At 37.3% G+C, this 27,778-nt stretch overlaps 1 protein-coding gene across 1 annotated transcript in view; it reads left to right on the top strand.

The window, feature by feature from the left end:
• Positions 1-27,778, top strand: part of ANK2 (ankyrin 2) — a 221,727-nt gene that overhangs the window by 94,642 nt on the left and 99,307 nt on the right. The window contains exons 9-16 of the mRNA XM_077754996.1: positions 4,837-4,935; positions 7,180-7,377; positions 9,566-9,664; positions 9,831-9,929; positions 15,151-15,249; positions 21,141-21,338; positions 24,287-24,385; positions 24,917-25,015. Coding sequence (XP_077611122.1) covers positions 4,837-4,935; positions 7,180-7,377; positions 9,566-9,664; positions 9,831-9,929; positions 15,151-15,249; positions 21,141-21,338; positions 24,287-24,385; positions 24,917-25,015 — 990 coding nt within the window. The remainder of the gene's footprint in view (positions 1-4,836; positions 4,936-7,179; positions 7,378-9,565; positions 9,665-9,830; positions 9,930-15,150; positions 15,250-21,140; positions 21,339-24,286; positions 24,386-24,916; positions 25,016-27,778) is intronic.

Raw genomic sequence — 27,778 nt, forward strand, 5'->3', positions numbered from 1 at the left:
TTCATTTTGAGGCGACTGATTTTGTTTTTATTGATCATTGCAATACTTGCATAGTTCTTTAAAAGATGCTCTAATTTGCATGGCCTACATACAACTGCATATGTAATTTAAGTCTAACTCCAAATAGGTAGTGCGTTTTCATAAAAAGAATACTAAAGGATATGGAGAGAAAGGAATTCTCATGCTAGTTCTGCCATTAACTAGTGGTTCTTGAGCAAGTTAAGCAAATGTAAGCCTTGGTTTCTTCTGTAAGGGAATATTTGGGGTGTATTTCATCCATTGAAGTCTTTAGATATACAAATAAGTTGAATTTCATTCAAGAATTTATAAATCAAAAATATATTTTATAATTGTATACATTGTGTGGACATTCTGTTCAGTCATTCCTAAACAAATTTTGATGCCTAGAGATACGACAGTTAATAAGATAAACGAGGTCCCTTTACTCACAGAGATGCAAGTTAATAGTACCCAAAGAATTAGGTTAGCAGTATGCTAGTAAAAGTTTAATCATTGGCTTTCAACAAACAAACAAACTCTAATTTGTAGCTCTTTTTCCTTTGCTGACTTCTGTAGTAGAAACACTTCCATACCTCTATCATGGCCAGTTAGAGCTACCAATATGGTCTCACTGAATACAAAATTGGGAAGAGATGTGCAAAAACTTGGCTCTCGTTAGTTTGTGCAAGCTGACTCTAGGACACCCCAGGATTAAGTACAGTATTGAATGGTGGTACTGAGCTTTTCCCACCCTAGGTTAAAATACTTTCTCATCTCTAAGGAATAGGATTTTAAAGCCTATTGAATTATTTTAATTCTGGCTCAAACTAAAACAACTATTACCTTTCTTACCAAAGGAAAAATCAAGTAGGAGGTAATAAATTGAGGACTGTGGAGGCTAGTTCTGGAATGGTCACATTTTATTATTAAAATAAGGAATCTGGTTAGCTTTTTCTTTTGTCTTTTGAAAATATATTTTAAAGGGGCTCCTGGGTGGCTCAGTCAGTTAAGTGTCTGACTTCCGCTCAGGTCATGATCTCATGGCTCATGAGCACATCAGACTCTGTGCTGACAGCTCAGAGCCTGGAGTCTGTTTTGGATTCTGTGTCCCCCTCTCTCTCTCTCTGCCCCTCCCCTACTCTCACTCTGTCTCTGTCTCTCTCTCAAAAATAAATAAACATTAAAACAAATATTTTAAAATAAAAAAAGAAAATATATTTTAAGAGAAAATTTTTACATTTACTATCGACTACTTTTTAGGTAGTACAATGGAGCTTCTATATGAGGAATTAAAAATATTTTTTCTTTCTTTTTTTATCATAGAGGTCTCAGTTTCTTGTAGCAAATATATTAGTCATAAACATTCTCAATCTAGTATATTCTATCAAGAATTTTCCACTTGATCTTCTCATTGTTAATCTCATTTATAAGGTTTTCATTATCTGGAGAAAAGCCGAATATGTAGAGGCTTTCGGGTAATTAAAAAAAATCTTGCCCACTGTTTCTTCCCCACTTTGGCCAGCACTTTGTCAATCATTGAGACGTTCTGCATGTCACTGACGTTCTCATCATTGAATAGGATCTGGTGGGAAACTGAGAAATTTTCACCAGAGCTCTGGTTTTCTGGTATCTGAAAAACCTCAAATTAATGTTAAAACATTAACAGAAACTTCATAGCTAGTTTAAAATGATATTATTAGCCCAGGTTTTATTAAGAACATTATTCTTTTTTTATTTTTAAACTTACATATTATTTATACTTGGAGATACTCCATATAAGGTTAACCTATTGAAATGCATGTTTCAGTGCAAACAGTAAAAGTATTCAAAAACATTAAAAGATGATGAACAAAAACCAATATATCAGAAAAAGTGTTCATAATTATTAAAGCAACAGCGATAGTGGCGACCAATTGTCACATGCCCCCTGCTAAGTACTCTACAAATATCATTTTATTTCCTTTTCCTAACAATTTATGAAGTATGTATTATCTGCTTGTTGAGAAAATGTGGAGGCCTTTGTTTGAGAAATGAGCCTCCCAAGGGGAAAAGTGAGTTTCAGAGGAGTTCTATAACTTCACCTAGGACACACAGGTAGTAATTAGAAGGGCCTGTGTTTGTACACAGACTTCAGGATACATCTACAATCTAAGCAGAGAGGGAGGAAGGGAAAAGATAAGGAAAGAGCTGGTTGTAAAAAGCTAATGCTGAGGATTATCAACTGGAAAAATGGTGTCCCTCTAGTATTGATTGATTTAACCTATTAAGGATTATCAATATCATGGTGTGATAAGAACTGATTCTAGTCAAGAAAAAAGAAAAGAACGCAAGGGAGGGGAGGAACATAACCTTCAAATACAGTCTTAAGAATTTAAATTTCAAAAAAGGTACTGAACAGATCATTGCCCCTAGGAGTTTAAAAACGTTAAATAAAAAAGTTCTTGAACACAAAACATTGGTGAGATGGGGGCCGGGGAGCAATAATGAGATATTGTACTTATAGAAAATACCTAAAATCTATTCAGATTGAATATGTTGGGAAACGTGAATTTGGTATAATTTACGTATCATTGATAAGGGTAGATAAATTGCCTCAGATTTAGAATCAATGTAATCCTTATTGTTCTTTGATGTTCTTACGGGTTTTCAAGTGTTCTCTACATTGTCCTATAGTTATTCTGAGAATATCAGAAGGTTTCAACATGATTATACAATGAATATTTCATGTATTCTGTAGGAAAAAATACCCATTCGAAAAATGATTTAAGGCAGAGTCCCATCATCTTTCAAACAAGTTGTAAGTTAAATGGGATGAGAAAAATTATCCCCACTTTATGTATGTGAAGCTGAGCCTCAGAGAAAATATCCGTGGTGGCTGATCTGAGACTCACACCTGAAGCTCTCTGATTCCAGAGCCCGATTGCTAGACTGCTGCATATAATGCCTTCATTCACTATGATGGATTTCTCAAACTCTAGATCTCCGTGGAGTCCCCCCCACCAAGAATATGTTTGAGAAGTCAACCTATATGTAATAGTTATATAACTTAAATAGCAACTAATGCTCTGTACTTTAACCACAAGGTATGTTATCAAGACACAAAAGCATACTCATCTTAATCGCTTTGCCCGCACAGTTTCTTTTTTAGGCTTCTCTTCAGAAAACTTTAAAATAACTTGGCATTCCCACTACAGTAGTTAAATACTTTATTTTCTTTTTTCTGGAAAGGCAGTCTTTTCATGCTAATTCCTACATATCTAAAATTGCAAGATCTCTTTTGGATATTCAGTATCTTAATACTAGCTAAGTAGATTTAACAAAGTATCATTATACTTCAGGGTCCTAGCCCTGGGGTACCTGGGTGGCTCCGTCAGTCAAGTGTCTGGCTCTTGATCTCAGCTCAGGTCATGATCTCATGGTTCGAATCCCACCCTGGGCTCTGTGCTGACAAATAACTCAAGGTCCTAGCCAGGACCAGAGTGCATGTTCAAATTTGATCATTTGAATATGGATTTATTAAAGGATCTGTTTCTAACATTGTGAGTGGATTATAGGGAAGGCACAAGGGATAGTAGAGTATCCCCAAAGCTACCAACAACAGGGCTCATTACTAACCCTACACCTGCAAGGTGAGAAGTCGGTTGCCAGAACTACAAAGAAGAAAACTGCATGAAGGAGGCTCCTTTGGCAGGAGCATAATCTTTGGTAAAGAGACACAACCAGACTAAGGAGATCCTTTACAGAGTGGCTTCAGGTCTTGCTGCATTTTCCATATCCAACCAGAAGCCAAGAGGGCAAGGTAGCTCACCAACACAGAGAGTTCTTTCTGTCAGACATGGAGCAGAGGAGCGAAGGGTAGAGCAGGGATCTGGAAGGTAAAGGGAAAATATCTAGCATAGGAATCCCAGAATGTTGGGATAGGAAGGGTGTTGTGACTCAGACGACTTATATTTATTAGGGGGAAAGCATAGCTCAGAACAGTGGTTCTGGAAACAAAGACACAAAAGATGGCTATTAGAGTTCTAGAAAAATCAGCCTTTGAAGTCTTCTCACCGTTCCCCATCCCTCATTTTCTGACTGCTACCTCCCTTCTCAATCAGTGTCTTTCCCATGACAATCTTTTTTCCCCTCAAGCTTGAAATCTCTAGTTAATTTATGTCCTCAGGATTTCATTGTCTCTCTCACTTCTTGCCCATTGTTCTTACATTTTGCCTGATTTTATCCACCCACTCGGCTCTTTGACCATTTCACCCTAAAGAGAAATAAAATCCGAAAGACAGAGGGAATTTGAGGATTGCTCTGGAATCAGAAACTACCTGAGAAGCATCAAGATCAGAAAGTTTTATAAGTAACATAACATATAGTTGTGCCATAATTTTGTTTGACACCTTTTTAATGCCATTATTATTAATAACACAGTCTGGTTGTGGTTTCAAGCAAGTGGGGTTTTCAAGTTCAAGAAATGCAACAAACTCTGCTTTTCCATCTTCCCAAATAGGGAAACACAGGGCCAACAACATGTGTTTTTACATTCAACTTCTGCACATGAGATCTCTCTTGTCCGCTCCTCTCTGTTTCATCCCTATCTTTCTTTTTCTCTCTCTTCCTCTCTGTCAGGATCCCTCACTGTCTTATCTTCTCTCTCATTCTTCTCCTCTATCATTTAACTAATAGCATTATTATTACTGACATATTGAATCACTAGGAACAAGTTCAGGAAACCCTCCCTTTGAAGTGGCAAAAGAGGAAATCTTGATGTTTTGTTCTGTGTGTGTGTGTGTGTGTGTGTGTGTGTTTTAAGTTAACTCAGGCTGAATTCTTCAATTTTTTGTGCAGGACGGGTTGACACCACTTCACTGTGCTGCAAGAAGTGGGCATGACCAAGTGGTAGAACTTCTGTTGGAACGAGGTGCTCCCTTGCTGGCAAGGACTAAGGTGGGTCATTAGGGGTAAGAGGGGATCTAAAGAACTCTTTAAGCCACTTATTTGAAAATGTCTTTTCTTCTTGAAATCAAAGCATTAGTCAAGTATTTTCTAATTACTCAATAAGTGCATGCTAGAAATGAGGAGTATTATCAAACTGTGTTAAAGTTATCTAAAATTAACAAAGACATGCATTAAGATGTATTGAATGTATACCTTCAAGTACTTTCTATATTTTTATTGCAGATGGAAATTGGAATATATTTGTATTATGTGTAAATGAGTATATTGTATGTAAATGAGAATATTTCTTACTTCTATAGGTCTATACTTCTTTGATTCTCTAGGGTGCTATGAAATTGCATATAAAATAGCACAATTTCTTTTAAAGTAGCACAATTAGCAATACAAGACACTCTTTTGGCTCTCTAATCTTTATCTCCTAGGCAATACTAGTAAAAATAATTATTTAACAGCGGTGTTGGATGATTGTACTTAGGATTAGTAGATGACAGGGAAAGCACAATTTAGGATAGGCCATCTACAAAGAACCATTAAACAAGCCTAATGTTCTGTATGGCACAGTACATCTAGCATTTCATGTCTTGTTTCACCAATATGCTCAACCATGAAGAAAATTCTAACTAAAAATTGCACTGGGAACTGATTTGTTGGAGGTTTTCATTATAAAATGTATTTTACAAGCATTATTACTGTGCAAGTCCCCATTTTCTAGCCATTCTTTGGGTTGCCAAGGAATATCATGAGACACAGATGTTTTAGTTCTTATTCTTTTGAATAGTCTGTCACCGCACATGACCTCCATGAAGACTGGGGGGTCCCTGTCTGTTATGTTCCCAGTTAGATCCTCTGTGCTTGATCACAACTTGAGTAGGTATGCAGTAAATATTTGTAAAATGTAACAAAGAATTAACTGGTGAAGGTTTTATTCTCCACATAACCTTTAAGTGGCTAAAACAACATTAAAGATTGATAGGCTATCAGAGAAACATGCCATACATCACTCCAAATGCTGCCAAGGCCTAAATATCTTCTATACTTTGCCCTTACACTATCTTCCCTCCAATGCATAAATACCTTCTCATCAACCAGCTCTTCTAAGTTCATTTTATGAAATTTTTTAATATAACAGCAAGAATTATGAGTGAAGAATATTTAAAACAAAGAAAATATATTAATAATTTCAGAATCAGGTATACTTCTACCATCCACAAACCACTAAAAGTTAGGACTTTGCTGTATTTGATTTTAGCTGTCCTCACTGTTGAAATCACCTTCCTTGTTAAGAATATTGGGCCTTCAGCATATTTTAGCTTTTTATCCAGACACAGTTTCTACTTCTTTGAATGTAATGACTTCCAAGCTGGATACCTGATCAATAATTAGTCGCTAGTCACTGTATTTGCTTTGATTATTAATGGGCAAATGTTTTCTAATTTAGTTCCTTCCCTAATTTCACATATTTTTTCTTATAAGCTTTTTTATTTAAATTTAAAAAGCGAGAGTCTTACCTAGGCTCATAATCCTTAGTGAATTACCCTACTATTTTATATTCCTGCGGTTGACCTTCTCTCAGAATTAAGATTTAATGCTGTTTTGGGCACCATTGATGATGATAAATTTATATTATCTTCAAAATTTTAAAGTTGGAAAGTCATTGGCACATGATGCACAATTGTCTCACACTTTTCAGCTCTTACCTGACTGCTTTCTCCAAGTCCAGTTCATGTCTCATGATAGGAAAAAGGAATTCTAGAATTTCAGAGCAGCATGGATCTAAGAGATGATCAAAATATCTTTCTCTCCTTGAGGCACCCACTTGCTCCTCCTTCATCTGCACCCACCCCCACCCATTTAGAAGAAAATCTTGCAGAGAGATTAACTGAATGGAATTGGATACAAATAACTTAAACATCGGCTATCACTTGTTTTAAATATCTAACATTGTCTTAATAATTGTGAGATCCATCTGATTTGCCACACAATCGTATGTATTCATTCACAAAAGAGATATGAATTTCTGTTTTTGCCTAAAATAGCGTGATTATGAAATTAATGTTCTTTAGCTTCCCTCTGCACCTCACAGAATCCACTGTACATTTAGATGTCAAATGGAGATTATATTTTCCTCTGCTACCAACTGTGCCAGATATGAAGAATCGACTTTGTTGTGTTTCGCAACCTGGAAGTCATGACTGAAATGTGGACTTGGTTTTGTTTTGTTTCGATGTACAGAATGGGCTGTCTCCGCTTCACATGGCTGCACAGGGGGACCATGTGGAATGTGTGAAGCACCTGTTACAACACAAGGCGCCTGTTGACGATGTCACCCTAGACTACCTGACGGCCCTCCACGTTGCTGCACACTGTGGCCACTACCGTGTAACCAAACTCCTTCTGGACAAAAGAGCCAATCCAAACGCCAGAGCTCTGGTAAACCTGGCCTAGTCCACATTAACAGAACATAGACTGGGACCAGTATACCATAGGGATTGATCAAGGGTGCACCAGCAAAGCAGGCTTACATATATGAAGTTAATTCTGCTAAATTTGTTGCCTCCCACAAATGGTCTGCCTACTTCATGCCTTCACAGTTTGCTATTAAATGATGGTGAGCAAGGATAGATTTAGGAAAACGCCAAGGTAACCATTTCCACAACTAGTGAACAGCAGACAGATATGAAACCTCGGGAGTGAAGAGCAATTTTAAATGGAAAATAGAAGTTGAAACTAGGAAATCACAAAATAAATTCTACACACCCAATATCAAGTCAGAATAAAAGTATGGAAAAGTTGAATGTTATTCATCTCTATTTGGGAAAAAAAAATGGTTTTAAAGTGGTGAGTAGAGTTGACCATGTAAGACAGAGTAAAATGTAAGCCTGCAAAGAGTTCACTTAGAGAATTTCCTTATTGGCCTGATTCCCCACACACAGTCTAATAGAAAAGTGATGCTTAGCACTTTCCTGCTTCTGGAAGCATTTCATATAAACTATTCCAGAAATTGCTCAAGAGAAATCTACAAGAGGCTATCCCTAGAGCAACATATGTATTTCCCAAGGTCTAATATTGAGTAAATCTTCCTTGCTTCACTTATATTCTAACAATAATCACTGGGAGTATTAGGCATGTACTAATTTATGCCTCTTGTTTCCTAATTCTCAGACTAAAAGCAATCCTTTTATCTTATACATGTACGTGGTTTATGTCAGTTAAATTAGTCTTCAGACAATATTTAAAATGAGAGAATACCAGGAGAATTATTAAATAATAAATCTTATTTTTATTAGAAAGTTTTCCATTGGAATCAATTTACTCCTAAATGCCTAGGAAGCAAATATACTTTTAGGGTTATATGCAATTACGTGAGGATATTTATTTTCTCATAAGGAGGAAAATACTCACTTTCAATTGGATAGCAGTCAGTAAACTTATAAAATATTACAGTCTCATACTTAAAAATCATTTAAGTGCTACACATATGTTTGGCTATTTATACCTGGCTTACTACATAGCTCATAAATGGGAAATGACTTAAACATCGTGAAGAATAATAAGTCATTAGGTTAAGTAAGGCAATATGCTTTCTTGAGAACTGGTAGTGAGGAAAAGTATTGACCGGCGATCAGTCCCCATTTGGACCAGCAAAGTAACTAACTGGCGGAATCGGTGTGACTATTCTATATTGTAGGGATCATTGTTCAAATAAAATTATAATGCTTACATATCGGGATTAAGCACGGGACTCATTGACAAATTTATATGTAATTGCCCCCAATTCCTACACATTGGCTAGTTTGGAAAGTTAAAAGCTGTCTTAGAGACTTCTCCACATTCCTTTGCCTCTGAGAGATATCTTCTTTCAGTAATTCCAGAAATTCTCCATACTTTTCTTGAAACCATTCAAGAACTTAATAATCATTTCTTTATAAAATGATAAAATTGAAAACTTTATAATGTAAGAAAAATAACTTCTGGATATAAAATATTACCGGTGTAACGATTTCTGCTAATACACAATAATTCCTTATAAGAATTTCTTAATGGACGATATATAACTTTTGGATGTAAAAAATTTTTAGCATAAATAATGATTTCTGCTAATTTGCAACACCCCCTCCCTGAAGACATTAGCAAAGCCCAAACATTGATTGTAGAGGCAGTCGATGCTCTTAGCGTTTTGAAGTAAAACAGAGAAACCGTTTTCATGTTCTAAGAAATGGCCTTCCAGCGGAAAAATATGTGCTTATCTTCCACGCCCTTCAATCCTCTTCATAACCTGACCAATCAGTATACTTTAAAACCTCTCAGAACTTCTGAAGTATAACCGCCCCTCTCTTTTTCCTTCTTTGCAGAGTAGGCCCATGCGGTCTTCTCTACTTTTGTTTTTTCTCTGCACCCACACAAATAGAACTCTCTACAGGCCCCCCACGTACAAACAAAGTTCAGGGCCTACAGGAGCACACACCACTTATCTTTCCAAATCTCTAACGCCTACAGCATTGGAAGAAACGGTAACATCATGTGACGACGTAACATTACTGCCTGCAGTGTGCCAGCATGGAGTTGTGTGAGGATCGTTTCTGCATGTTTTCGACTAACTTGATTGTCTTTTGCACAGAATGGTTTTACTCCACTGCACATTGCCTGCAAGAAAAACCGCATCAAAGTCATGGAACTGCTGGTGAAATATGGGGCTTCAATCCAAGCTATCACAGAGGTAGAAAAATGTTTCAGCTTGTCACGAAACATTCCTTCTCTTACTCCTTCTTCCCCTGCCTGTCCCCCATCTTCCATCCTCTTCACTCGAGTGTTATTTATCTGAAGAAGTCCCCAAGGCCCCCGCTGGTGCAGAGGAGTAAAACTGCTGTTGCTTTGTTTCGCAGTCTGGCCTCACACCAATACATGTGGCTGCCTTCATGGGCCACTTGAACATTGTCCTCCTTCTGCTGCAGAACGGAGCCTCTCCAGATGTCACTAACATTGTGAGTATGGCTTGGGTCAGAATAACCACAGGGAGAAGGAGCGAGAGGAAAAGAGAGTATGGATGTGCGTAGGGATGTCCGTGTGTATGGCCTCAGAGGTAGAGCAGCCGAGATTTGAGAAGAGCCTCCATGATAACGAGTTATTGAAATAATCACCAGACCTGCTCTGAGAGCAAATGTGTTCGAAAGTAAAACGTAAGCTGTGGAAGCTGTTTCAGCTTCCTGGTGCAGATGGATTAAACACGCCTCGTAAATCCATTTATTAAAACAAATACATTCTGAAAGCTCCTCGGAATGTGAATGGATGACTGGTTGGAATAAAATCTTAAGGACACATTCTCGTTGCTTGAGCGAATTGTATGCCAGGCAATTTTGACTGACGTATGAAGTCGGTACCACAGTTACTCAGAGCAGATGGTTAACCAGAGATAGACCCCTGTTATGGGCTTTCATTTGATATCAAATTCTTCCTCTTTCAATAACATGGACTTTTCATTTTCTAACCTTACTTTGGGTTTTCATTTTGATTTGATTTTGTTTGCTAGAGTGGAGTCCTCTCTTCCCTGAAATAATTATGCCACTGTAACTTTTTCGTGTATCTTGCCATGAATGTTGGTCTCCAGACAACTTTTATTCTGCCAGTGACTACTGGATGTCCCAGAGTTCTGCCTAATCTAAATTAGGATTTAACTTCCAACTTCCTTATGTTTCTTTATCTTTCTTCGAGGCTGCCCTTTTGAACTTTGAACGCAAAATTTCTCCTTGCTCTGCACAGGATGTAGTCGGTATCTGAAACTCGACAAGGGGCCGCTGAAATACTGAGATTTTTTTTTTTTAAGTATGCAATAGAAATACCGTTCCCCAGATAAACATCAACGCTTATTACTGAGTCATAGTTTTGAAAGCAATTGATTGACTACCATCATTAAATTTTGGTATATCATTTCATTTGAGTTGTGAAACAGAATGTTTTCATTTGCATTCCCTCTCACTTTCTCATTTCTTTGTATCTGGCACACTATTTCTGTGCTAAGGTTTCTGATGCATGGACAAAATCCATGTGAAATCAATTTATTTCTTTTAAATATTATTTAATACTCTCTCTTTATATTATTCCCAACTGGAGCATAAAACCATTAAATCATTGAAATATAGTCTATGTTTATGTTCCCCTAATTATAGCTTATTAGTCCGAAGGTAATGCTATATATTAATCTTTAATTACTCCACTAGGGATAAGAGTAATTACAAAATATGCCAACTTGAATTGAATTTCTAGTCACTTCTTAGAACCTTAAAATAAATCAACATCATCCTTTTTCTGTGCAGAGATGAGGACCACCTCTCTTTTTTAAAATTGAAACCTGTATGAACCACTAACTTTCAAGAAGAGTGCTCTGTATATTTTTCCACTATACTGTATTTTCCTTATCTGGATTTCAGCACCTTCAGAATCAAGGAACAATGGTGATACTGTGTTAAATTACGTTACTGTGTTATAAGAGCAACATATACAAGTATGTTCTACGTGATGCTTTATTGAAATCCCCTAGTTAATATTTTTGAGGGGAGAATTTTATAGAATCATCGAAGAGAATCCACATGAAATGGTTGTGTGATTCTATGGCCACTGTCAATTTGCTTCTTAACTTACCAACTCCAAACCATTTGGTAGTTATGGATTTTCTCCATATTCATATGCCCCCTCTGCAAAAAAAATTGCTACTATATAGACTACACGTTGATTTTCAAATAAAAATGAATAAAATATCAGTCAAAACAATAAAAATGTTCGCATCCTTTAGGCTCTTAAAGACTCCCAATTTCGATAATTGCAATATTAAACTTAACTTCTACCTACCAGTCGCGATCAAGTTCATTTTGTTTTACCTTCTCACTTGTCTCTTACACACTCTTTCCCCTCAGTCCCCTCAAAACAAATCTTTGAGAGGCACCTGCTAATATAATCCTCTTAACATGTTTCCTAGTTGTTTTTTTTGTTGTTGTTCATTTTTATTTTTGTATTCAATGTCCTTCAGGGAGCAGATACCATGTAGATAGACAGGGTTACCAGATAAAATACAGGACTCCTGGTTAAATTTGAATTTCAGATGAATGACAAGTAATTGTTTTTAGTACAAGTATGTCCTGGGCAATAGTGGGGACATATTTACCTTAAAATAATTATTCATTGTTTGTCTGGAATTCAAATTTATCAGGTCATCCTGTATTTTTATTTGCTAAGTCTGGCAACCCTACATTTAGAGGAATTTCATTTCTCTAGCAGTGGGATGCCTGTGAACTTGTGCATTCGCAGGACATGAGGATATAGCTACTGGATCCAAAACTGTGCAGATGAAGAAACTGTGTGAACACTGACTGCCTGCTCGCCGTGTGAGAGTTGGTCATTTCCTGACCCCAGAGTCCCCCATCCTTGGAGCCTTTGTGTGTTGCCTGAAATCCTGTTGCATTTTTGAATGTAATGCTGTCTGTTGTGCTTTGACGCTTTCCAACTGATGCAGCCAAAGTGGAAGTCAATGTAGCTGTCGGCAAAATCAGTTTTAACAACTGAGAAGAGGGGCATGAAATTTAGTACCTGCTTTGGACATGAGCGTACCCGTTCTTTTGCCAGTCTTGTTTTTGTCTCAAAATTCATTTCAAGTGTGAGATGTACCAATAACTGAATCACGTGCAGATATTATTATTGCCAAGCTTCCTTCCCGGAAAGCTCACAAATGCACTTTGCACTTTAAGACCCGGGAGGCAGAGCTACCAGTTGTAATACATCCATAATCCAAAGTATTCATTGACAACATGGGAGTTCAAAGCTAAGCACTCTGGGGTCTGTCCAGAGTACGGTGTGAGGTACTACCAAGCTTTCGCATATAAAAATCAATGGGTTCATGGCTAAATTCACACTTTATCTATATTTAAAATTCCCCCAGTACTTGAAGTGAATTAGTTTAAGATGGAGAAAACAAGGGTATTGACTAAGATGAGATACCCAACAATTGAGAAATGGAAGTCATTAAAATAATATACTCCCTCTTTCATTTTTCTATTTATGCTTATGTATAAACAAGCTTGTAGTATAAATATAAAAGGGTAAGGGAAGTTTACAATAAAAATCAAGTACCCCAGAGTCATTAAATAAGGAATGAAAAAGACCATTGCTTTAAATTGGAGAGAGAGTGTGTGTGTATATATCTTTTCTTTGAATATAATGTTTAATATATTAGATTAGGTTTTATATCTAACTCATTGATTTCAAGTATATAAATATCATAAAACTAACTCATTCTAGGTATAAAATAAAGTTATTGGAAATATTAAGACTAATATTGGAAACATTGTACACTCTGAAAACCCCTTACTGATAAAGTTTGGCTTGTAAACTAAACATATAAATCCATCATTAAGAAGGAACAGATGACACCTCTTTGACTTAACTTCTTATAAGGAGATTTATTTTTGTCTTTATTTCTACTAACAGTAAAATTGCTATGCTTCAGATATGAGGGCTTTTTGTGGGTGTTTAATGGTTAGATCTTAACTTCATCTATTTAGGGACAGGTTTCAAGTGATACAGAAAACAAGTTGGAAATTGTGGTTGTCCAAAGAGGAAGACTCTTGCCATCCACCTAACGATTGAGGACAAATATTGCTATTCCAATAATGTAATTTTATAAGACAGCACACTCCAGATACATTTACTTTACAAAAGAAAGCACGTCATCATTAAACAAGGCATTTAGAGGATAAGTGAATCATCAACGAAACGGAAAAAAAAAATAGAGTAGATGTCCAGTTTAATGCTTTCAAAATCATATCATTTGAAATGGATTTTTCATAGCTTCATAAAGAACGGTCTCTGATACTAAGAAATAAAATGAACTGTGAGCTATGTACCAAACGTAAGTTGTGCAAGGAATCAGAAGAAATTATTTGCTGGAATTTGTCAGAAGTATACAATTAACCGCAACCTACTTAAAGACCAATTGCACTTCCTTGGAGTGGTTTACTTTATCTAGTTCAAATCAGCTTTATTTTCTAGAACAGTTGTGACTAGAAATAATCCCTTCTATTCCAGTGTGTTGTTTGTTTTTAGATCTGTAAAATTGTTTGGAAGAATGAACCTCTGCCTTCTTCAGAATGACATGGGGCTTTTAAATATGTTGATTAAAACAAACGACAGCAACAACAAAAAACCCCTCTCTCTCACAGGCAGTACTTAACAAAGTTTTCAATGACTTAAGTCCTTTCATCTAAACATCATCCTTCATGCTACAACTTAAGCTACCATTTCCTGATAAGTGTGCTCTATCTTGCCGTGGCATGAAGATACTTGAGGAATCACCTGATGCCCCATGCCTCAACAGATGACCCTGTTAACAGTTGCTTTACTCATCTCTCGGTAGTTCTCTCAAATAACTGTCTATCATTAAATATGCTCATTAATAATAAATAGGGGACATCCTGAGCAAATCATATTGCTTATGTGAATAGTCATTGTCTAGCCTCACAGCAAATCGAATGTAAAAGAGTTTATTTTGGAAGTAGATTTTGAATTCTGAAAAGGAATGACTTATGTATGGTACAAATGATGTGGGTTTTTTTTTTGCACTGTGCTGACTTGATCTTCAGCATCTAGAGGTTCTTCTTAAAATAGGATCAAGGTGTAATCACATAGTCAAGTGGGACAATGACAGATTTCAGGTTTGAAGGATAAACGATAACTTCATATCGCCTAAAGGAATTAGCAGAGAGAAGGGAATCCCAAGAAGGCTCTGCACTGTCAGCACAGAGCCTGATGCAGAGCTCGATCTCACAAACCATGAAATCATGACCTGAGCTGAAATGAAGAGTCAGACGCTTAACAGATTGAGCCACCCAGGTGCCGCTCACCGAAAGCAATGTAAATTATGCCAGATTAACTATGAAGTTAACCTCAGGGTATAATGGATTTGGGGGCAAATTCGCCTGTTTGTAATGGCCTGAACCCCACTCCCCCCCAAAATCCCCATGTTTTATCCTTACGAAGATGGAGAAGATACAAAGCTGTATTTTTCCAGACCAAATAATTATGAAATAATTATACCTTTTCATAGATTTCCTAATCCATTGGATTGATTGATGAATTTCACAAAAAGGCACATTTTTATCCTTGACCATACAGAGCAGGGAATTTACTTACGACTCGATGATCTTTGTTTCCTGGCAGCGCGGGGAGACTGCATTGCACATGGCAGCCCGGGCGGGGCAAGTGGAAGTGGTCCGATGCCTCCTGAGAAATGGTGCCCTTGTCGATGCCAGAGCCAGGGTACGTACTGGTGCGGGACGTTCTCGCCTACTGTGTGCATGCGTTTTATTTATCCTTATGACGGAATGCTATTTTTTAGTTCCTTGATTTGGAAATGCCATGGACTGTAAGCGGAAGTATCAATTCAATAGCAGTGTTATAGGCAAAAAGGGAAATGGTATAATAAATATACACCATGGAAAATGCACCCCAATTTCAGAAACATTAACATTTGAAAAAAATGTACAATTTACTAACCAAGAAATTTGGCATTGACTAGCCTAATAATTTTTTAACCTATGGAAACATTTTTACATAAAACTTTCATTTCATGAATTTAAAGAATTTACCATATCATAGAGATAGGATGCATATTAAAATGTATTTCTTACTATAAATAAAGCCAATCAAATTTCCACAGACATTCCTTACCAGTTACTTAAAAGCAAATTATACTCAAAGTTTTAATGTTGTATCTTTATCTATATTATGTTCTTCCTTTCTATAATGAATACTACTTTTCTTCTTACTCTGATTTTACACATTTAGGCAGTCTGCACTTCTGTGATTCTAAAGTAGAAGAATTAGGGCACTGGGGATTATTTGACCACATTCTCTTGTTTTCTAATTCCTTCAAATCCCTTCACAGCTTGATTTTTCCTTCCTTCCTTTTTCTTTTAATTCACTTCCCAGTTGCTTTTTTCACCTTCTTCCTCTACACTGAACATACTAATTCTTATCAATGTACTGCACCTTCAATTTCCTCTTTCATGTTGTTCCTTTGATTTTTACACTAGCATCATTGGAATTCTCATAAAATATTTGAACGCTTTCTCTCCTTCAGTGTTCAAAGTACCTAAGCTAGAACTCACTTCAGCTTGCCTTGTACCATTGTGATTCCCTTTTCAAATTGGTATTGCATTAGAATGAAAGCATATGGCTGGAGTCCTTACACATTGTTACTTCAGGCGAGTCTTTGTACTTCTAAGGTCATTAAAATATAAAAGTTGTGCTTAGACACCTTGAAACTCCTTTGCAGACTTCCTTAACATTTTCTGACTCTTAACATTTTCTTTCCTTAGCATTTTTTCCACAGACCTTTGTGACAAATCCAGTGAAATATGGGCAGCCTTGACAATTATCTTGTCCTTTTAGATTTTATCGGCCTTTTTATCCATTGTGTGAGCAGTGTAATTTATGTTCTTTGGTAATCATCACTGGTGTTTTATGTTCTTACATATTTAGAGCGTTTGTTATCCAAACTGTATTCCCTGCCTTAGCATTTTTTCTTGATTCCCCCCACCCACAAGACAATTTTTTTAATGTTCATTTATTTTGGAGAGAGAGAGAGAGAGCAAGCACATGTGCCTAAGAATGGGCAAGGGGCAGAGAGAGCAGGGAACAGAGGATCCAAAGTTGGTTCTGTACTGACAGCAGAGAGCTCAATGTGGGGCTTGAACTCGCGAACTGTGAGATCATGACCTGAACCTTAGTTGGATGCTTAACTGACTGAGCCACCCTCCCAAGACTTTTTTTTTTTAATGTTTATTTATTTTGAGAGAGATAGAGAGAGAGAACATGCACACACAAATGGAAGAGGGACAGAGAGAGAGGAAGAGAGAGAATCCTAAGCAGGCTCTGCATTGTCAGCGCAGAGCCCTACATAGGGCTCAAGCTGAACAAACTGTGAGATCATGACCTGAGCTGAGATCAAGAGTTAGATACTTAACCAACTGAGCCATCTAGGGGCCCCCTTTCTCTCTTTCTCTCTTTCTTTCTCTCTTTCTTTACTTTCTTTCTTTCTTTCTCTTCCTTCCTTCCTTCCTTCTTTCCTTCCTTCCTTCCTTCCTACATGGGGCTCAAGCTCAACAAACTTGAGGTCATGACCTGAGCTGAGATCAAGAGTCAGATACTTAACCAACTGAGCCATCCAGGAGCACTTTTTCTTTCTTTCTTTCTTTCTTTCTTTCTTTCTTTCTTTCTTTCTTTCTTTCTTTCTTTCTTTCTTTCTTTCTCTCTTTCTCTCTTTCTTTCTTTCTTTCTTTCGCCTGCCTTCCTTCCTTCCTTCCTTCCTTCCTTCCTTCCTTCCTTCCTTCCTTTTTTTACCAAGACTATTTTTTAAGAGTAGTTTTAGGTTCAAGAAAATTGAGAGGAAGTTATAGAGATTGCCCATATGCTCTCTGATCCCACACAGGCATAGGCCACCCCGTTATCAGCTTTCCCTATCAGAGCGGTACATGTGTTAGAATTGAGGAATACACATCCACACATCATAATCGCCCAAAGTCAATAGTTTACATTAGGGTTTACTCTTGGTGTTTCATTCTGTGGGTTTGGACAATGTATAATAACATGTATCCATCCTTATCATACAGAGAAGTTTTACTGCCCTAAAATATCTTAAGTGCTCCACCTATTCTCATTTCCTTTCAAAATTACCTGGCATTTAGCTGTTAATTATATATATATATATATAACATATATATATACACAATAATTAATATAATATATTATATATATATATATACGATCAATCAATGCACTACTCCTCATATATTCAGTATTTTTACCAGAAATTGTGGTAATATTTTTAGTAAATGTTTGTAATCCATATTTAATACTAAAAGGGTTTCCTGTTTAAAATTCCTCAAAATTAAACTGCCTAATATCTTTCTATATTCAAATTTAATTTATTGCATTGATTTTATTTTATTTTTAAGTGTTTTTATTTATTTTTGAGACAGAGAGAGAGAGAACACAAGCAGGGGAGGGGCAGAGAGAGAGGGAGACACAACATCTGAAGCAGGCTCCAGGCTCTGAGCTATCAGCACAGAGCCTGACACGGGGGGTCGAACTAGTGAACCACAAGATCATGATCTGAGCCAAAGTTGGACACTCAACTGACTGAGCCACCCAGGCACCCCTACTTTATTCTATTTTAATGGAAATGTGCTTATTTTCATATATCTTTGCCAATTTCTTATGTTATCAATTTAACCTGTTATTATCACCTGATGCTTTTTGGGGTACCATCTAAAACCCCTTCCTCAAAAACCACTGGCTGCAGACTCTTTACTCTGAAATATTATAACATTTATGTATTTGTTTATTTTTATACACAAAATCCCATCAATCCTATTGTTTTAATTCTCTTTTGCAACTACGTTTAGTGCCATGGTCTATGTACATAAGCATCTTTAATTTTTTATTCCTCCTTATTTAAATAGCACATTTTATGACCCTTTGATTTTTCAGCTCTACCACCTACCCTAGGATGCAAGCGATATTCCTTCCCTATAGCATCCTTCTGTGGTGGACAGGAGAAACTACCAGAGCCTTATACAGAGGGGTGCTAATGAAAGGTTGTTATGCATGACACCACCCCGGGATCTTGTTAAAATTCAGATGGAAGTCAGTAGGTTTGGGGTGAGGCCCCAAATCTGCATTTGTAACAGACTCACAAGTGACGCCCATGTTCCTGATCCTAGGATTGTGCTGAACAGCAAGAAGCTATGGTTTCCCTTTTTACATGTTCTATTTTAAGTTGTATTTTCACCATGAGTCTCTATTTTTACTTAGCCCTTTAGTTTTTCCTGGAAATCCTTGATTTAGTTAACATTTGTGTAGTGGTTTATACCTCATAAAGCATGTTAACACAAATTATCTTATTCAACACACAGAGCAATGCTGTGTTGTAGCTCAGGCTTCTAAAATTCAGAATGTTGCTGGCTTGCCTGAGGCCATGGAATTAGAAAGGGTGAGAAAAGGGTTCCTCCTTGGTTCTGTGTCTTTCTCCTAGCTTTTCTCTGCTGACATCATTATCTCCATTTCAGATGTAAAGAAAGCCCTTCTGTCTCTCATCTAAACAAAACAACAGGATTCTAATTAGCCACATTTCCCACCCAGGCCTTAGGGCAAGTTATCTTCTCAAGCCTGGGCTCCAGGCCCATTATTGAGGTGGGCTGAGATGATTGGCAGCCCCTTCAGAGCCACCTGTAGGGTGGGATGTCCTTTTCCCTCAAAGGAGGGAGGGGGGGAGGGCTCTTCCCAGAAGAAGAGTATAGAGGGTATTGAACAGAAAAATGAGCATCTATCTGTTCTGTTTTACCACTTGGTTTTCCAGCAAGCATACACACATGCACACACTTCTGACAAACTCTCTCTGTTGACCTAATACATTGCTCTACAATTCACTCCCTCCCAAAGGGGAGATGGTCAGCAATTCTACTCAGGTACTACACTGAACTCCAAGGGCAAGTTCTGTGGATAGTCTGTATTGTTCTTAATCAGGTTTAGAAATAATATCTCCTGGTTATATAATCAGGGCACTACTTCTCATATATAATGAAAGAAAAATCATTTACTCACAACAGTATCTCTCATTCAAAAAGTGCAGCTGCATACTCTGTTCAATAGCCAAGAATGAAAAGCATATTTTGCTGGACCGACTAGAGAGCATGGGCTACAGTGGCATTAAGTTCATTGGTCAGTCCACTTGTCTATTTTCTTTGCTGTATTTCAAATTATAGTTATATCTTCTAAAGTGTTGTCAGTTTCCTTTCCTGTTGAGAGTCACCTCTTTCTGTTAGTTTCCTCAGTGGCCAACATAACTGTGTCTGCATTCTAACTGTAGAATGTATAGGTGAGTGAATATCTTTTGAATCCAATGCCTGAGTTCAAGTCCTGTTTTAATAGCCTGGTGACCTTGAACAATCCTGGAGAACTACTTTAATTCCTCTTAATCTCTGTTTTTTAGAAAATGGCCTAAGACTACATTTTATGTCTTCCTTTCGGGTCTTTTGTAAGAATAGGATCAAGTATGCACCATACCTGAAGGAAGTTTATAAATTGTAATTTTTTAAAAAATTCCAATTCTGTTACTAAAATACTTGTATTTTGTTATTTATTATTTAATTCATACCACCCTGAAATTCATACAATGCTATTTCCTCTCCTCCTGAATACTTTTTTTTCTTATACTTTAAGACCCTGCATTTATTTGAACAGCTCTTCCCCCACTCTATTATATCTTTTTTCCATTCATTCTTAGCTCAGAAAGCTGACTCAGCTTTTCCTTCCTCACTCTGATTATGACATGCCTTTGAACAGATTGTAAAGACATACCTTTTTTCATCACTAAGATTATACTCAATTTTCTTTTTCTAAGATGGTTTGGCCTGGTTTTCCTGACTACACATTAGAGTCAGCTGATTTCTTGAGCGTCCTCCAACATATCCTCCCTATTCCTTGTACCAACTATGTCTTCTCTGTGTTTCTAAATGAAAAGCACTCAGCAAATAGTTAAGCCCATTTGCTTCATGCCAGGGTTCCATTTCTTCTTTGAAGTCCTGGATGCAAGTCCCAGAACTATCTGCGGTGTTTCTTGGAACAACATTAAAAAAAAATCAGATTATGATATCTTCTTTATCTGCAGTCCCTTCTTGAAAAACATGACCAGCGTTTGTATCCTTGGCTTGTTTGAGTGGAGTAAGAACAGTTTTCCCAGGATCCTTTGTTCTTTTTCTCTTGTTATAGTTCCCAGAATAAATACTGTGGCCTAGTGAAAGCTTTTGGATGAGAATCTAGGTCTTAGGACTTCTGGACGAGATTTCTTTCTTACTCAGAACCACGAGTCAGTTTATATTTAAGCATTAATGAGAACTGAAGCCATAATGAGTTGAGAAACATGTGTGTCCCAGAAACAATGACCAAGTTCACGAGAGTACATACTTCTAAAAAAGTCCCTCCATAACAAAATATACAATACATCATGGTCAGGGTAGTAATAATATCCTTTTGGCTAGGGGCTCCTAGAAATTCCAAGAAGGCACCAGGAAACATCTGAGTGAAATATGTTATCAGCGAAGTTTGGCTTGTTCTGGCTCTAATTTTTTACTTGACTTGAGTTGTAGGAGGAACAGACGCCTTTGCACATTGCCTCTCGCCTTGGTAAGACGGAAATTGTCCAGCTGCTTCTACAACATATGGCTCATCCCGATGCAGCCACAACAAATGGGTACACGCCACTGCACATCTCTGCCAGGGAAGGCCAGGTAGATGTGGCCTCAGTTCTCTTGGAAGCGGGAGCAGCCCATTCCTTGGCTACCAAGGTAAGGGGATGGCTCTAGGACATCATGGACTGGGAGGGATCTGAGTCAGGATTCCTCTGTTCTACTATGAAGAGTATTAAGGAAGATCGATCTTCTTTAGGCCTCTGACTTCTTCCTATTTAGGTATTTTGATTCATTTTCTACATCATCAAAGAAGATTGTGAAATTCCATACAATATCTTCAATAAAGAGTGCTGGATTCCATTTTTCTAATTAGCATCGTTTCTAGTGCAGGTATCTAGTGCTTTAACTGAAACTATTTCCATAGAGCAGGGGCCACTTTCTCTTCTCTTTCCATCACAAAATGTATAATGTAACCCCAAGAGAAAAAAAAAATGTAAGATTCTCAAATACATTGAACTAGTATTACTAAGGAAGAAAAGAAAACTGCATTAAATTGGCAATACTATACTTGCTAAGAGTTTTAGTACCATCTAGAAGTTTATCTTACTTGATCTTGCAATTTTCCAGCTGTGGTATCAGCCAGCTATCATTTCCATTCTGCTCTCTAATATTTATAAGCTATACTCTTGCCTGGGTATTTACAGTTTCTAAATAAAGCTGTGCTAGAGAATCACTTTATTAGATGTATATTCTTTACATATACCAGCCTGAATTTGACTTATGTTCAAAGTTTCACGCCGGGGCCAAGTAATTTTTTTTTTCTCCACTTGATACATCCTATTTGAAATTCACTATGGGGATGTCACTTAGACTAAAACATGAACACACTCAGCTAATCAGAGCAAAAGAAATTGGACGAGTACAGAGGAGCAGGAAAATGAGACAAGTTTAAAGCCCACCACAAGTGTGTTGTTCACAAGGCAAAATAATTCCCATAAGTACAATAGCGATTCACATTATTTAAAAGACATTTTCAGTTTGCTCATAATAAATAGGCATAAGTACTACATCGGAGGGAGGAGTATGACCTACAGTAGTATTGTGGCATCTGTTGTATGAGAAGAAGGAGCAACCCACTAGCTGTTATGACTTAATCTGGTTGCCTGTGGCTATAAAACATGTTTTCAATGCAAGAAATTGATAACTATTCAAATGCTGAAACCTGAAGAGTTGAAAGGATTTTTTTTTAGAAAAACCTAAACCCAGAAACTAAGCAATAAACTAATAATAACAGCCACAACAGCCCAACAGAGACTGAGAGAATGTCTCATCAGATGAAGGTGACAAATAAATGCAGGTATATAAAATATAGAAATAGAGAATAAAACATGGTGCCTTCCAAAAATTTTTAGGATTTACAAAAGACGTCTAAAGCGATAGTGAAGTGCAGCAGTCAAATGGAAGGGACTATTAAACTCAACAGTTCAGCAGTGGAACTCACTGGGGTTCTGATGAATAGTTGACTCATCATCATTAAAGCTGTTTGAGTGTTTATAAATATCAGAGGGTAAATAAAATCCTGATGAGATTGATATAGGGGAAGAAGGAAGACGTGTGACTCGAGATGCTTTCCAACCTCTATTTTGTGATTCTACAGTAAAGATTCTATGTAGTTTTGTCTAATAATAGGTTCCAAATTTATAAAGGGGCTGGATCACTCTTCCAGCAGGACTTTAAGGATAAGGCATTTATTTTTCTTCCCTACCACTGATTTTCTCTCAAAGAATTCTACTTCATCCTGATTGTCACCCCAACCATTGTGTGCACTAAGCAGAGGGAGAAGGTTAACGATAAATGTTGGCTTAAATGGGCCAGTGCAAGGAGGAGGAAATACTTCCTATATTTGTCCCACACTTGGAGAAAGTGAAAGATTCACTCTCCTCCAAGGACTTATTAGTACCAAATGTTCAAAAAAGAAAGAAAAACAAAAACAGCATCTTAAAGATAATTTGTGTGGTGACACTGTGAACGGGCAATGTTGTTTCCGGGGAGATACTCTGTATTGCGACGAAGGCTTAAATGGTCCCAAGAATTAGCTCTACCTTACGCCACCTACCCCAGACACATTTGCTTTGTGTGTTGTGCAGGCCCCTGGTCAGCCTTAGAATTCTTCCACTCTGCTGTAGTGCCAGAAGAGCATGTGGTTAGACTGTCTGGCCAGGAGGATGGATTTGAGATCATGGTGTAGGAATTGTGCCATCCTTGAGATCTGAGTCCAGCGACTTGGCTGTTTTCGCAACACACTGCTAATTACAGAGAGTGGCATTAGTTAGGCACACAAGACATTGAATCTGTACATATAAACATGGGTAAGAGAGCATTCTTTTAAAAAGCTTTACACTGTGGTGGGTTTAAAAGTCCGATGTTGACCGGCTTAACATTGTGCCAGAAGTATAATGAATTTTACGAAAGGAATTGATCTTTTGGTCTTTTATACAGTGCAGGTCTTTTGGGAAAGGGGATAACAGGATGGGAGGTGCTTTCTAGTAGTGAGCATTTTTTTCTCTGTCAACCATTTATCCTGTTATTTCTGTAGAAAATACAAATCAAATGAATCCCAATATTTATTATTATTTTTACTGTGGCTGCTGAAAGATCCTAAAATTTAAATAAAGAGATTTGGAATTCAGGTATTATAAAAGGGATAGGAATAAAGAGAAGGACCGAAGAGAAGGCAGCCATTGTCTCAGTCCTATTAATTTGAGAGAAAAGAAAAAGAAGCTCCCATCCCCACTCTGCCCAACTCACTAATCAGAGCCATTTTAGGGACACCAGTAGCTTTTATAAATCGCAAACTTATAAAGTCAAATTTCAATTTCTAGGCCCTCAAAATAACATTTGTTTTGTTCAGTGTATCAAGCCAAACTGTGTGTGTTAAATTTCCTTCCTTTTTCTAGTGCTTGTTTATGGCCCACAGATTTAATGCTGCTTGTATTTCTCCCAAATAGAGAGACCCAATATATTTACTTAAAATGTTGACAAATAAAACAAGAGGAGTCACAAAAACAAATACTACGTTTTACTTGTGTTCTTCACCTTTCCAGAAGGGGTTCACTCCTCTGCATGTAGCAGCCAAGTATGGAAGCCTGGATGTGGCAAAACTTCTCTTGCAACGCCGTGCTGCCGCAGATTCTGCAGGGAAGGTAAAGGTTTTTACTAATACATGACAGTTTTATAACTTAGTCAGGTTGGAAGCTTTGGAGGTCTGTACTTCAGCATATTTTTCTCACTCTCCTGAAAGGAATATGAAAACAACTGATGAAACTATGCCAAACAGACATGGTGGGTATCTGTCCATGACCTGTCCACATACACACCAATTTAGAAGGCATTTAAAGCTGTGCCTCAAATGTGTGTTCTTGTCACAACAGGGCCCAGCCCATCTCTAAATTTAGAAGAGTCCTTGCAATGTTAACGTAGTAATTTTTGCATGGCATTTTAGATTTCTTTTTTGGTGGATATCAAGATAACCTGTGCTAATTTAAGTTCAACCAAAGGTTTTCCGTTTTAGTTAAGTTTCTAATATGAAAACCATGAGGGATTTATTTGATTTTTTATTGACCATATTATTTAATTAACACGTACTTCATCTACATCAGTTTCCATGCATTTTGGTAGCTTCCGGGCAGCTAACGCTAATTTCTTACTGCTGAATTTAAACACACCCTTTACAGAATGGCCTTACCCCGCTCCACGTTGCTGCTCATTATGACAACCAGAAGGTGGCACTGCTGTTACTGGAGAAGGGTGCTTCCCCTCATGCCACTGCCAAGGTGAGGACCGCAGGAAAGGGTTGACAGACACAGGGTATAACTATAATCTGCCTGCACATGGGAATTGTTTGTTTGTTTAATTTTAATTCCAATACGGTTAACGGACAGTTCTATATTAGTTTCAGGTGTACAATATAGTGACTCAACAATCCCATACATCACCCGGTGCTCATCATGACAAGTGCCCTCCTTCATCCCCATCACTGATTTCACTCGTCCCCTCACCTACCTCCCCTCTGGTGACCATCAGTTTGTTTTCTATAGTTACAGTTTTCTCTAGTTCTTTTTCTTGGTTTGTCTCTCTCTCTCTCTCCCTGTTTTCCTTTGGCGGTTTGTTTAATTTCTTAAATTCCACACACGAGTGAAATCATATGGTATTTGTCTTCGACTGACTGATTTCGCTTAGCATAATACTCCCTAGCTCCATCCGTGTTGTTTGCAGGGAATTGCTTTTACGTGGTATGGTACAACTGCAAGTGGTTCTAGTGATAGTAGCTTGTGATATTGACTTTTTAGGTTTTTCCTTTTCCCCTATAAGCAGAATGTTATCCTGTAACATAAACTTTGAATTGTCCATTCCTTTAGACTTCAGTTTTTTCATTGTGGCATATTTAGACTCTCTGTTTCTTTTTCTTTAAATAGTTCATCTGTGTTAACTATAACATATACCCTTTTTAGTTCCGAGGCTAGGAATCCCTTTTCGGTGTACATGTAGCACCAAGCCAAGACTTGTACCTACGGATAGGGCATCTCTTGGCATTCGAGTTGTCCCTTAACTACACTGAAATTACACATGAATGTCAGATAATACATACAGTAATTATTGTATCTTTCATTAAGTCATTCAGCAAACATGTATTGAGAACATGAAGGATTTATTTAAACAGCAAAAGTATTTATTGTTTTGGGAAAATAGTCACGCGATGTTAGATGGCATAATAAAACAGCACAACCACTGTTTATTTGCCGAACACTGTGCCTACCACTTTACATGCAATATCTCATTTAAATTCATAATAATCCTATGAGATTAGTATTATAATAATTTCTATTTTACAGATAAGGAAGTGAGATTTGAGTAGGTGAATTTGTTTGTTCAAAGTCACATGACTAAAAAGTGCTAGAGCTAAGATTTGGCCTCAAGCGATTTGACTTTAGAACCAGCAGTCTTTTTTTTTTAATTAATTAATTTATTTATATTTTTTGGTAATCTTTGCACCCAACGTGGGCCTCAAACTCACAACCCCAGGATCAAGAGTCGCATCCTCTTCCAACTGAGCCAGCCAGATGCCCCTAGAACCAGTACTCTTTTTCTTTTTAATGTTTATTATTTATTTTTGTGAGAGAGAGAACATGCAAACACAAGCATGCACACGAGTAGGGGAGGGGAAGAGAGTGAGGGAGACAGAGAATCTCAAGCAGGCTCCACACTGTCAGTGCAGAACCTGACACGGGGCTGGAAACCACAGAACCGGGAGATCATGACCTGAGCTGATATTGAGTCAGACGCCCAACTGAGTAAGCCACCCAGGTGCTGCTAGAACCAGCAATTTAACCACTAGGTCCATTGTGTCCCAAAGCAGTAGAGTGAGAATTAGACTACTTCTATCATACAAATAGGTACATATGTACTCACATGTCTGTTAAAATTACATACTTATACATTTATAATAAACTGGGGTACATTATGTAAAAAGTATATTCTGTACAATATCATATTTTTGTATATAAGTATGTTACGTATAATATTATAAATATATAACTATGTACACATAACTATATATATGTCTACATATATACATTTATACATACATATGCATATTTTATTGGTACATATATACACTAACAATATAATACTTAAACTATCAAAATAGGAGGGCAAATGTTTATAATTATGTTTATCATTCTTATTCCTTGATATCCTTTTCTCAGTAATCTCATCAATTCTGTATTTCTTTGATGTCTTTCTTCTTACTAATTGTAAACTACTTGAGGACAGTAATTATGTCATATTCACTTACATATCCCTGAATTATCTCATACAGTATTATGTGGGTTCGCAATACATGTAGATAAAAGAATGAAGACTAAGAAACTATTTCTATGGAATAAAAATATCTGCTCACTTAATATGACAGTATTTTTTTCATTAACTTTCCAGTCTGGCTATTCTCAACATAGATATGAAAGATTTCATCAATGTCCAACAATACTTCACTTGAACTCTTACTATGTATAAAGAAAGGGTTACAGTAAAACATTGTTCTCCTCTCACAAGAGACTCTCAATCTACTTGGGAGAGAAGATCTAAATTATGAAATAATTTGTATGGTTTTGCCAAAGAGAAAAATACAGCCCTGATCTCTAGCCTCTACGGTGTATGGTTCTTTCTCTTAGGCACAGACATGGAGTCCAGAAGACCAGGTAGAACAGTCCTCTACTCCGGAGTTCACAGTAGGGTGGGTGTTCAGGAGACTTCTCTGGTGTCTTCTGCTCATCCACCCCAGCCTGTCGATGAGCATGAGTCCTCTGGGGCCACTCCAAGAGGTTTCCCGGTGGTGGGACCCCACTCCTATCTCCACTTTTTTTTTTTTTTCCAAAATTTTTAATGTTTATTTATTTTTGAGAGAGCGAGAGAGAGAGTTCATGAGCAGGGGAGGAGCAGAGAGAGAGGGAGACATAAAAACTGAAGCAGGCTTCAGGTTCTGAGCCATCAGCACAAAGCCTGAAGAGGGGCTTGAACCCATGAACCATGAGATCATG

This window comes from Crocuta crocuta, unplaced genomic scaffold (genome assembly GCF_008692635.1).
Source record: "Crocuta crocuta isolate KB4526 unplaced genomic scaffold, BGI_CrCroc_1.0 scaffold52, whole genome shotgun sequence".
NCBI classification, from domain to species: Eukaryota; Metazoa; Chordata; class Mammalia; order Carnivora; family Hyaenidae; genus Crocuta; species Crocuta crocuta.